The following is a 12563-nucleotide window of genomic DNA, read 5'->3' as shown; positions in this document are numbered from 1 at the left end:
TTGTCGTATTTTTCCACCCTGGTTCTTACGTAAGCAAAGAATTTCCGTAAGAGCTGCCCCCAAACGGACTAAAGATCCATTTCTAAGGAGGAAGTAAAGTAATGTTAACGCATTTCTTCTGATCCAAAAAATTACTGAAGCTGCACCAAAGCCTTCTGGTGTGAGATGAACCAAATGCTGAGAGCCCTGAGTGGGTTTGGTTCAGAGCACTCAGGGCTCACACCCTTCTGCCTCTTTGCCCCATGGCAGCAAAAAAAAAAAAAAAAAAAAAAAGTGAGTGAACCCAAATTTTTTTCAAAAAATGTGACCCCTGAGTTCCTCTTCTTTTTTTTCCCCAAGGCACAAGGAGACATAACTCAGAGGATGGCACTTACATGATTGTCACATTTCAGGAAAACCACAGCAAAAGATGATGGAAGCAGACATCACAAATAAAGGCAGAAGACCCTTTTATTTCGCATAGACAAAATGCAAAGAGTGTCTCATTAAATTAATATTTAAAAAAAAACCCAAATCAATCTCCTCACTCCACTGACATCACTCATCCTAATTAACAACAAAAAAAGAACAATCAAGGACCCATTTTCTAATTAAAAAAAAAAAAAAGTGCAAACATGACAAAAGACTTTTTGTTTTTCCAAATCAATGTTCCTGTTGAATTCACAAAGAGGGTGATTTTCTTTTTTTTTTGTGATTTTTTTTTTTCCCTTTTAAATCTTGTCTGATGGAACTTCCAGTTAAAATGTTTTTTTAAGTCTCCATGCACTTCGTAGAAAATCAGTAAAAACACAAACGCTTGTGAAGATCAGAAAACTGGACTCTTTTACCCAAAAATTCAGATGCCCAGTCAGATGAAGCTCACACTCAGACAGAAAAAAAGCAAGAGAGTCTTTGCACTGTCTGTCGCTCATATTATTATTTTTTTTTTGTCAAATATTTTGGCAATCTTCTTCTTTAATTATAAATATTGGAATTCAATAAAAAAAAGGTAGCTTTCAATGGAATTTTTTTTTTTGTGTTTTGTTTTTCAGTGTAAATATTTACAGCCACTGTCCAGCCATGCTCTTTTCGTTATACCAGGGTGTAAGATTTTGCGTAGGGATTGTTTCCTTTCAAGTGGCCCCGGGAGTCCAGCAGGGATTCTTGGGAGCTGCTCATTTTTGCTTGAGCCTGTCCTAGCTCAGCTCCTTCTCGCTGAGGTAACGTTGCCACAGCACCAGGTTGCCATGACTGGACATCTCTCGTGGAGGATGTCTCCATGGGGATCGGCTCCAGCACGGTGGGACGCTTCAAGGTTCGGCTTTTCTGCGGCTCCAAGCAGGCTTGCCCCAAACCCAGGTCTCTGCTCGTGCCCTGCACGCCACGGTTCAATAAAAAGTCCATCCTAAGGTAGGGTGGCAAATGCATGAGATCACCTGGGGAGGCAAAGAGGGAGAAGTGAGTCTTTATTTCGGGTCGCGCGTTGTGTGGCGAGAGCGGCTCGAGCTGGTTTGGCCACCAAAAGGGAGGATCTGTGATCAAAATTTGTAATTGACTTTGAATTTGTCAGCCATTTACTGTGCTGTGATCTTACAGAACTGTGCAATGAACTCCTTTTGGGCAGATCCACGAGGATTCACTGTTAATATTTATTTTCACAATGAAATGAGGAGTGTGATGTGCTTTACACGCACTCACGGCATGAAGGAGATAAAATTAAAAGACCAGGAGTTTTTCTCAAAATCTGAAAAGATCTTGGTTTTCCTTTGTCAAAAACTTGGAAAATGTAGAGGCTTAGTAAATTTCCAATTTTTATTTTCCATTTCAAATGGAAACCTTCACAATTCCAATTAACGAGCCCCAGTCATGAGTAAGAATGACTGAATTATTTAAAATGGATGCAAGAGTGATAAGACCATAGTCTTCAAGAGATTTCTGAATAAAACAGAAAAATTCTTGTCCTTATATAACAAAATTTAATGTCAATCATCACCACTGAGTTTAATTCACTAATAATTTTTTTACTCCTGTGACCACCAAGATGCTGCTGGTTTTGTGGTAACTAAATGCACTGGGACTGGCACCTGAGTTCTTGCATCAACTTTCTGCTTTGTATTGTCAAGAAAACCTCTTATTCATTATTTCTCTGACTCCTGGGCCTGTTAGGCATTCATGACATTCCTTCAAGGAAATGAGAGGCAATCAGGCACATAATGACATTCCCTGCTAAAAATATTTGATGGTGTAACTTCACCTATGTATAAAAAAAAGAGCACAGTTACAGCAGCATTCAGAACAGTATTTTCTCATCTTTACAGATCTCTGCAGGTATGGAACTTCATTTTTTTATGGTTGATATCAAACCTAGAGTCTCATCTACAGATGGGATGCATCCTGAATGTTTAAAGTAGGAGACTCTTGGCACCACAGCACCTGTGTAGCTCTCCATGAGCTATTTACAGCAGGAGAAATTAAGGCTGACCTGTGCCAGTGGCATAAACAACAGCCCAGGAAAGCAGTTCTTCATAATAAAACAATGTATAACAATTTTGTTCTTTCTAGTCCAGCTAAAAGCTGTCCAATGACCTAAAATAAAACAGGTCCTCTGCTTTCCCACGTAAGTCAAGGCAAAAATCTTACCTAAAAACCAACAGCATCTGCTCTGTCTGTAATTCCAGGTCACAGACAGAGAATTGCTGAGGAGTTGCATTTGGCCAGAATCTGTGTTTATTCCTATAGAAATCCCTCAGGCACAGTCTAACACCATATGTTTTTTTCTGGATGCATCTCCAGCACAGGCTCACAGCACGTGGTGCTTTACCCCCGTGGAGTAAGATGGGAGGATCAGGATGAGGCTGACACACACCGTGGAGTTGGAGGGAGAGGGGGAGGTTTGTGATGATAATCACACTGATTGCCTCTTGAAAAAGGAGCTGTGCTAACTTTAATTGGTTTTACTCGTTGGTGTGCCAGATTCTCCTACAGTACCTTTCATGCCAAGCACAATTCTGCATGTCAGGCCTGTTTCAGCTGAGACAGCAATGCTGCTGCTGCTGCTGGGGTGAAGGAGAGCAGGACATGGGCACAGGAGCAGGGAGGCACAAAATCCCTGCACTTCTGCCCAGGCATGGAGCCAAGCTGCCCGTGGGTACATCCATGCTGTCCCCTTGGCACCCAGACCCAGACACCCTGACCACATCAGTTCTTCTGCTTCTGCATCCCCTTGTAGTCCAAGTCCTCCCAAAATGCAGTTGTGGGGTTGGTTTGCTCCAAAGAGCATTCCCTGTGAGGGGAGGAGACAGCCAGGATGGGAAGTTCTTGTGTCACTTGCTCCCTGTGGCTGTTCTTGTGCAGCACTGCAATATCCAGAGAAGGAGCCCTGTTCCTACCCCACTGGGAGAGAGGCAGGAGTGCAGGATGTGCTGCTCCCCACACCTGTCTCTGCTCTCTGTCTAATGAAGGTTTTCAGGAGCTTGATTTGGCTGCCTGAGGAGTTGGGATTTCACTGTCAAGGCCAGCAAAATGCACCTCAGAGCATGGCAACAGCAGGTGTGAGAGCTTTGTGATTAATTATAATACCAAAGTGATGACTTCCCTCTCACCAGGAATGTTTATAGACACTGCTGGGGCAGAAAGGGGGATCTTTCTCCCACTCCCATGCTCCACAGGGGTTCCTCAGCCCCAGCAGAAGAGGAAGAATTTCTATGTTGAACCCAGTACTGGAGCACCCCTGTGGAGATAGGAGGGGAGAGCTGTGGTTGTTCAGCCTGGAGAAGACAAGGACCCAGGGTGAGCTCAGGACCTAAAGGGGCTCCAGGAGAGCTGGAGAGGGACTGGGGACAAGGGCATGGGGTGATACAATAATGAATAATGGCTTCAAACTAAAAGAGAGTAGGATTAGATGGGATATGGGGCAGGAATTGTTCCCTGTGAGGGTAGGCAGGACCTGGCACAGAATTCCCAGAGCAGCTGTGGCTGCCCCTGGATCCCTGGCAGTGCCCAAGGCCAGGTTGGACACTGGGGCTGGAGCAGCCTGGGACAGTGGGAGGTGTCTCTGCCATGGCAGGAGGGTTGGAACTGGATGATCTTTGCCATCCCTTCCAACCCAAACCCCTCCACGTTTCTTCTTCCCACAAGAATGGGCCTTTTCCCAAAGGTGTCTGTCACCCCTCACTGCCTGTGAGGGGCTGCCACTGCTTTGTCAACAGCAGCCAGGACATTTCACACCCCCTCCCTCTTTCTAGTGCATTTTCTGCTTGTTTTGTTGACTTTCCAGGAAGGAGCAGCAGCTGCAGCGTGGCTCACTGGCAGCTCCCCGTGGGTTCCTCTCGGAGCTGCTCCTGTGCCTTGGCACATTTGCTGCTTCTTGAGAGCCACAGGTATGAGTGGACTACAAAAAAGGTGAGCATTGAACCCTACAGAGATGGAGGTTGGTTTTCAAGCTGCTGTCTAGACATTTCTCTAGTGTATTTAGGAGCTTCAAGCTATGTAAAAAAGACCCTTTTCCCCCCTCCTTGAATCTGCATAAGAAAGCATAGTCAATAATCTGTGTAAACAATATGCAGTCATTTTACTGCAATTTTCTAAATGTCTGGGGGCAAAGTTCCAGCAGGATTTCAGTAATGAGAAACCAGAGAGTGTAACTTGTTCTCCAAAGCTGGGTACTCAGAGCACAGTCTCTGACATGGCTTATGCAGAGCCCTCATTATTTGATGTGATGTACACATTTTCCCATCATAAAAAGCCTCAGTGCTCCTTCTCATCTGCAAGGAGCATCTCTCCCTGCAACTGCTTGCAAAACAGGGCACATTATTAAAATCACTGGCAAAGAAAAAATTTGAGAATGGAACTTTTCCTTCTGTGCAAGGTTGAAAGGGTCTCACAGGATAAAACAACAACAAAAAAGTCTTTGATTTAGAAGAACTAATGGGTTTCTGACTTGAAAACACAATCTTTGAAATATAACCACAGGGGTTCACCTTTGCCATTCCTACATAAATTCTGAAGGTATTTTTGAGCAGAAAAAAAAAGCTTCTTGCTGTATCTCTGGAGCTGCTTGGGAAGACTTTGGTTCTTATCCTCTGGACACAACTGTACAGGCATTTTTTTGGTTTCTTGCTGTTCAGCTGAATGATGTTTTTTGGGCAAAACATTATGAAGTTTCAGGATGGTTCATTGCCTTTGATGCTCTAATTACCTCTTTTCAGCTATGTTTGTGCCTTATTAGTAATGAAAGCAAACCTTTCAAGTGCATGAGCACTGCAAATGAGCATGTTTAATAATTCATGCATTTTGGCTTAATTAGTACAAAAGACATTCCAAAACTATATTTTTCTGATGCATTTTTAAAAATGGGGTTTGGACTGAATGATCTTCAGAGGTCCCTTCCCACCCTGACCTTTCAGTGATTCTGCAATTTTTAAGAAAGGAGAATTTGCTTTATAAGAGCCTTAGAGTTCTTTGTTTGTACAGAAATAATAAACATCCAGTCCAATCTGAGTGCTGCAACTTAAGCCTGAGCTACCTCAGTCTTTTTTTTTTCCTAAATGGCCAGCCCTCTAATTAATTATTTAGTGCAGTACATTTAAGAAAATGTTAGTTCAAATAAATATTTGTAAACAAATGCTAAAAATCACTTACTGTGATATTTACAATGAGCAACACAATCTACCAAACAGGGAGTATTTTCTGAGTTAATGAGACTCTGAATAAAAATAATTTATCCTTATTTCAGTACAGCTAAGCTGATATAAAACACTTTGAAAAAAAAAAAAACCAGACATTTTCAGCTGTATTCCAGAGGTCAGCTTCAGGTGTGGGAAGGGTTGGGATGAATTTGACAGGCTACATGCAGGGAAAAAGATCACTGCTGAATTTTTCTTGGATTTTATTCAAGATAGCCTCATCTCATCTGCAGAACTAAACCAAGCTGAGAAGCACTCCTTTCTCCCAAAAGATTTACCTCATTCCTCTTTCAAATGCCAGAGAGCTTGCATGGTGTTTTTTTTCTTTTTCTTTTTTTTTTTTTTTTTTGCTTTCATCTACTCCAGAAAAAAAATTCTAAGTATTTGTGCCATTTTCAATACAAGGATCATCAAAGACTGCAAAAAAAGGATGCTCTTACCAAGTCTTTACCTGAGAGGTCTATGCATTTTCTCATGAATCAGAACCTCCAATAAAGCAAAAGCAATTTATCCTCACAACACTCCAACAGAGTGAGGCTGACAGCCTGAGGGTTTTCAAGTTTTGGTTGCCATGTGGAGGAAATTCTGTGCTATTTGAGAGGTTATCTCAGAAAATTTTGAGAAGTAGTGCTGGTGACTATGACAGGGTGTTTTATTTAACAAAGGTGAGGATAAGGCTGCTTGAATAGGGAATTCACACATCCTGCTTTAAAAAGGTGAGTGAGTAAAAAAATAAAACTCTCAGAGGTCTCTCTGGGCTGATTCCATGGGATCAAAAACCATGCCAGGGTGAGTCCATTCAGCCCTGTTAGCTCAGGGAAGGTGCTGGTGTAATTATGTTAATTTAGGAGCAAATTTTGACCTTGTGCAGGGCTGGGGGTGTACAAGTGCTGGGTAGATGGGGTCCCACTCTGCTGGGCATCTCTTGGCTTGTGCTGACTTTGGAAGGGGAAGCACTGATGGGATATTGTGTTTTCCTTTGAAGAGAACTAAAGGAGACAGAGCTGCTGACGTAGTTCTGCACTCAGGTTTATGCTGATTTAAAAATTAGAGTTGGTTTTTCCAGCTCACTAGCACAATAAATAAATCAGTGAAGCCTTTGCTGCTACTCACAGGCTGTTTTTCAGGACAAAGACTGCCTGTAAGGGAAAACTTGCTTTAGAAACAAGGGAAGAGTGGAGGGTTTGCAAGGACAAGGTGAGAAGTTTGCTGAAAAAAAAAGAGTGTAAGTGATACTCAGAGGCCTTTGTCACATCCAGAACTGACACACCATTAAAAAACTAGCAGGCAAAGCTTTCTTGGACAGCATCAGCTTGGTCTGAAGCCAGGCTGATAGCAGCAGTAGCATTTCTCACAATTGCTGCTGTCAGGGTTGGAAAGCTGCTGGTGCTCCCTCCCGTCCATCCCCGTCCGCACTGCGCCGAACCATCCCCAGCCTGCAGGGCTCACCAGGCTCTGCAGCACCAGGGACAAACACACTGAGTGAGCAGTAAAGCCAGTTAGCTGGTTAGCTGGGCCTGTGTCCTGCTCAGCCAAGAAGGGGAGTGAAGAGGATCAGTCCTGCACCTCCTTGCTCAGCCCCAGGGTCTGCTCAGCGTGGAACTGCCTTCCCAACTCGCTGGATGATTGTTGTTTTCTTGCAGTAAAATGCCACAAGTAGAGAGTAAAAATTTCTGAAGAGTGCTTTGAATGCCAGGGCTCCACTCTCTAGAGCCATTCTCGATCAGTAATGCAAAATGGAGATGGAATTTCCATGTGCAAATTTCTGACTGGCTAAAATGAGTGACAGTCTCAGCTCACTCTCTGTCAACAGGAGAACACCATTACCAGCACATTCAGGAGCTCACAGGCTCCTTCTGAGGTTTGCAAGACAAAAACTGGATTTAGTAATTCTCTGAGGTGATCCAAAATAAATGGCAGAAGGTCTGAGAACAGCCAAGCAGCAGGAGGGGAAAGGAAGGAGGGAGGACACAGGGCACAGCTTCCTCTTTAGTGCAAAAGCTGCTGTGAGAGCAGGCACGTGCCCTTCCCTTCTCCAGAGCAGCCTCAGCCTCTGCTCAGGTGTCCAGGAAAAAAGATTGAAGTGCTCAGCATTTGGGGTACTTTAAAACTGATTAAATTCAGGACTCATTTCAGCTGCCAACCTGCCCTTCCTGGCTCTCTGACCCACAGCATCCTCTTGTGCTTCTCTCTGTGTTTCAGCAGGTAGAACAACACCTCACCCTTATGCAGTTTATATTTTTCACCTTAATAAGTGAAAAATGCTAGAGAAATAGCCAGGTTTCCCATTTCTAGCTGGAGAAATCACAATTCCCTGTCAGCCCTGCAGGGCTGTAGTTTATAACTTTCTACACAAAAACTGCACCCTCATAGACTGTTTGGAGATCCATAACACCTAGTTAAATGTTTCACAATGCAGTCTGCTAAAACTGGCATTTTCATAAAAATACTCAAAATACCAGCTGTGATTCACAGAGCAAAATAAAAACAACAGTTGCTGTTGACTACAATCGTTGGAGTTATCTCTTAAAGAACACCAGGGTATCAGTAAATCTGGAGCTCAGGAGCCAAATTTGCTGCTGCTATAAATCACTGACTCTATTGATTTCAGCAAGACTATAAATTGATTTCTACTTGCTGGAGATTAGGTTTAAGTGACTGAAAATGAGGATTCCAACTAATGTGAGGTTTTTTTTCTTTTTTTTTTAAAGGTGATTCATTTTGTTATTTAGATTTAAGCCTTCTGATTCCAAGAAAAAGCCTTTGATCAAGATGTCTTAAAGCAAAAGCATGACTGCTGTAGCTGGACTGAGATCATCCATCTGAACTCCATTGACATAACAGACTGTGCAGCTGCCTGAGAGGATGGCAGGAGCCTTGATTATCACATTGTTACCTCTTCCTGGAAGATCTAATGGAACAGGAATGGAAACACGTTTTTGGCTTGCATTTCTCTAAGCAGAACTCGGGTCTCTAACACAGTGCTGCATTTTCAAAAGACCTGCCAGGTGCTTTGTCCTTTCCAGAAGTAACTTTAAGGAGAACTGATGTATTTTTAAGGGCTTTTCTGACAATGAGCTGAGTAAGGAAGGAAAAATTGATTAACTCCAGGGGTCAGATAGATTTAGACCCTACAGATAAGCCATGCAGGGCTGGGGCACCTGCACAACTGATCCCTTCCTGCTTGGATTTAATGAGGTGTCTAAATTATAAAAACATGTAAAAGGGGCCTCACTGTGTAAATCAATATCCACCTCAGAACTAAAGTCAGCAAATTTGTCAATAAATAATGAAATGGTGACAGAAAAGGTGAGCCCAGGAGCGCTCCCGTTCCGACTGCGCCTGCCACGCGAGAGGCTTCATGCATTTTTAAGGATGTTCTGAGACAGCACTCTCCTGCCCAGTGGCTGGGAAAACTTGGAAAACTGCTGAAAACGTCAGTGAGGTGCCCCTGGTTAGCAAGGCTGGAGTTTTAGAACTCATTTGCTGGCCGTGGGTGCAGTGAACAGAAACTGTTCAATTATACATCACGTCAGCTGGGGGTTAAATCGATCGTGACTCCATGGAAACAAGTTTATTCCTGAGAGAAGTTGGGAGCCTGGATTCAGCAGAGAGGCTGGGGAGGTGAGGAGTTTTCAGGGCTCACTGGAATCAGCAGGAGATGCTCTGCTGACCTCTCCAGGCTCTGAGTCATTGCTGTGAGTTCAGGGCTGAACCTGACCATGCCACGGCACCGGGAGAGCAAAACAGGCTGGGCAGGTCAGGGACAGCAATACCAGCAGTGCCCTGCTCCTCTGAGTTAGGGGTGACTTTCTGTCACTCAGTCTCCCCTCTCCATTAGTCTGAATCCCCTGGGTGATGCTGACGAGGTGCAGCACTGCATTTTTGTTAATCAAACCCCTGGGATCAGGGGTTCTCACAGCTCTCACACTTAAATGAGGGATGCTGAATAAATATTTCAGAATTGGAATACATCTGCAGAGCTGTGCTTTAAAGGCCAGCACATAAAGCTCTTCCATGGATGGCACAGACCATCACTACAGCCAGGTTAGGACTGTGAAAACTAAAGGGTTTTTTTCCTAGTGATATGATTGCCTGCTTTAATTTCCAAGAAGAGCACAAGCATGACCTTTCTTGCAGGTAAGATTTGGTTTCCATTTTCAGGTAGTAGTGCCAGCTCTCCTGTAGAGCTCAGATTACACTCAGGTTCCCTTGGCACGGGGGAAATAACAGAGCCTGACATCAGTTAAACCAGGAATGGCTGTAAATATCTGCAAGGACCTTAAAGCAGGGCTGGGTCTGTTCAGGGCTGCATGGAAACCCCTGCTGCTGCAAAAACCACACAAACTCTGTCCCAACACTGTAAAGGTGAAATTTCTTGGCATTTTCTAAATTAAAAATCTAGTTTTTGTAGAAGTGAGGTTCAAGTTAGGGACACTTAACAGAAGTGCTCTAAAATATCTGTTGTGTTAATTGGACACAGCATCTTTGGTTTGATTTGGAACTTTTGCTGGTAGTTTTAACAATTTAATAGTGAAGTTATGAATGTAAGAACATGAAAGTAGCTGAAAATTTACTGATAAATGTAATCCTTGCTTAAGGCATAAAACTCTTCAGTAACTAAATCTCAGTCAAATGTGTCTACAGCTACAGACAACATGGGTAATAGCTGCAGCATATATATATATATATATATATATATACACACACACATATATATATGGAACACAAAGCAAATAATCCACTTTAGAAAATCAGAATGAAATTAAATTTTTAAAAACTCTCACTTTTTAATAATAAAGATCTTGTTGCTAATCAAAAGATAGGAAATGGGCATTCTTGGGGGAATAGGGGGTTTTCTTAATGTGCAAATTTTAGTCTAGAAGAAATAGAAAGGAAAACTCCCAAGAGTATCCTGAACCAGCACAGTTTGGAATGGTTTGTTTTTTTTTCCAAAGCCAGTTTTAATTTTAAAATCAAAATAAAGAATAAATTAGGAAGCAACAGGAAATTTTGCTGCTACACACTCCTCACAGAGTCTTCGAGGAATTGGTACCACTTGTTTCTCTCCTCTAATTAAAAAATATCTTCCTGATAGCAGTATCACTGATCCATGGGTGACAATTGTAAAAATAATTTAGATTACTTTAAACATAGATTCACAGAAGGCTTTGAGTTGGATGTTAAAGATCATTTAGTTTCAAATCCTTCCACTATCCCAGGTTGTTCCAAGCCCAGTCCAACCTGGCTCTGAACCCATCCAGGGATGAGGCAGCCACAGTTTCTCTGGAAAACCTGTTTCAGTGCCATCAATGACTTCAATTTGTGTTACAGTTGTCTTCTATAGTTCCTAAAGTGGAACTTTCACATCACAATTGCACAGAAACCTTGTAACTGAACAGCTGCCCTATTTAAAATCAAGATTCACACCAATATAGTTCTCCTTTCTGATCTCAGAATATTTTAGTCTCTGATCTGAACCTGTGTAAGTTCATTTTTATTGTACTGGCAAGGTTAAAAAACTTGCAGTGTGAGCCTTCCTGTCTGCAAATGCACCAGAATAAAAATGAAAAGCCAATGATATCAAGTATGTAGTCACGTCAAATTAAATGCAGAATTAAATGATTTTCATCCCTGCAGAACATTCAGCTTTTCTCAGCTGAAGGAGAAAAAGCTCCTGATACTCCACAGAAATAAAACCTGAGACAAGATAAAGGCAATTTCCTCTCATCACTGATGTGCCATTTCTAGGATAAGCAGCAAATGGCACAGTCTGTCTCTTTGTGACATGCTCCAGCTTTTCCAACAGTGCAGCAGAAAATAAAAAGAGGGTTTTCCATGCACAGAAGGATTTAATATGGAAACATTAGAGATGCTCATCTAGGGGAGTAACTTCAGGATACATCACATAAGTAAATATACAAGTTATCAGTCATAGGAGTATTTACTACTGGTAAAATGTAGGCAAGAAGGTTTATTCCCCACTCTGTGCCTGTCCTTCTGTTTTTCCACCTGCTTATTTTGATTTGTCTCCTTATGTACTTCTCCCAAAAGTGGATCTTGGTCTCCTGTGGAGTCAGGATGCTGATTTCTTTGTTCTGTATGCACATGATATACACTGTGTGTATACATATTCATATTTTTTCATATATATTCTATTGCATTTGAAACTAAACAGTGCAAATGTAAAACTAAACCTGAAAACAACCCATATCTCAGCCTCTGTGTGCTTTGTAGGGATTTCTGAACAACAACAACAACAGGAAGATACACAGATTCTTCTGTAACTTCAAGAAATTCAGTTTTGGATGTGGAAACCATGGAATTAATGGAATTATTCCCCATTTTCAGCCAAGGCAGGATGATATAGCAAGGCTAAAAGTGAGCAGCCAAGTCCCAGCCTCTGCTGAATCCCCAGTGGCCGAATTTGTTTCGGATTCAGTCACAGCAGTGGAGCTCTGTCAGCAGCTTCCCAACAAAAACCCAGTCCCTAAATAGACTCCAATCAGTGTCAGAGGGAAACAACTCCTTCACCCTTGAACTCACAGGGCACTGGAAAAGAGTTCACATCTCGGGTTACGGGGCTGACACTGGAAAAATACTGCACTGCCTTCTATTGCTGCCTGCTTCTTATTTTTCTCATTATGCTAAGTAGCTTATTTTTAGCTGCAGTGACTGAATGCTGGAAAAGAAGATTTGTTTCTTGACTTGGGTGTTTAAAACAACATTTAGGCACTGCAGGTGATATCCAGACTGCATTTAAGGGACCCTTGTAAATCTTTTAATAAAATACTTGCATTCTTTAGCTCAAGGCTTGTCTGCATGTTAAGGCTTTGCTATTCAATCATCTGGATTAGTCAAAACAGCCAGAAACTTCTAAATTGGGTCAAGAATGCTAAT

The 12563-nt window shown here is 42.3% G+C and overlaps 1 protein-coding gene across 1 annotated transcript in view; it reads right to left on the bottom strand.

Annotated features, from left to right (window-relative positions):
* Positions 1–527: 527 nt before the first annotated feature.
* The window catches only part of DSCAM (DS cell adhesion molecule), a 432936-nt gene continuing 420900 nt past the window's right edge, over positions 528–12563 (bottom strand). Inside the window, exon 33 of the mRNA XM_056502042.1 lies at positions 528–1415. Coding sequence (XP_056358017.1) covers positions 1072–1415 — 344 coding nt within the window. The 3' untranslated portion in view covers positions 528–1071. The remainder of the gene's footprint in view (positions 1416–12563) is intronic.

Source organism: Oenanthe melanoleuca, chromosome 1, assembly GCF_029582105.1.
Source record: "Oenanthe melanoleuca isolate GR-GAL-2019-014 chromosome 1, OMel1.0, whole genome shotgun sequence".
NCBI lineage: Eukaryota > Metazoa > Chordata > Aves > Passeriformes > Muscicapidae > Oenanthe > Oenanthe melanoleuca.
Note: the sequence above shows the minus strand (reverse complement) of the source record. Positions and strands in the feature narration are given on the sequence as shown.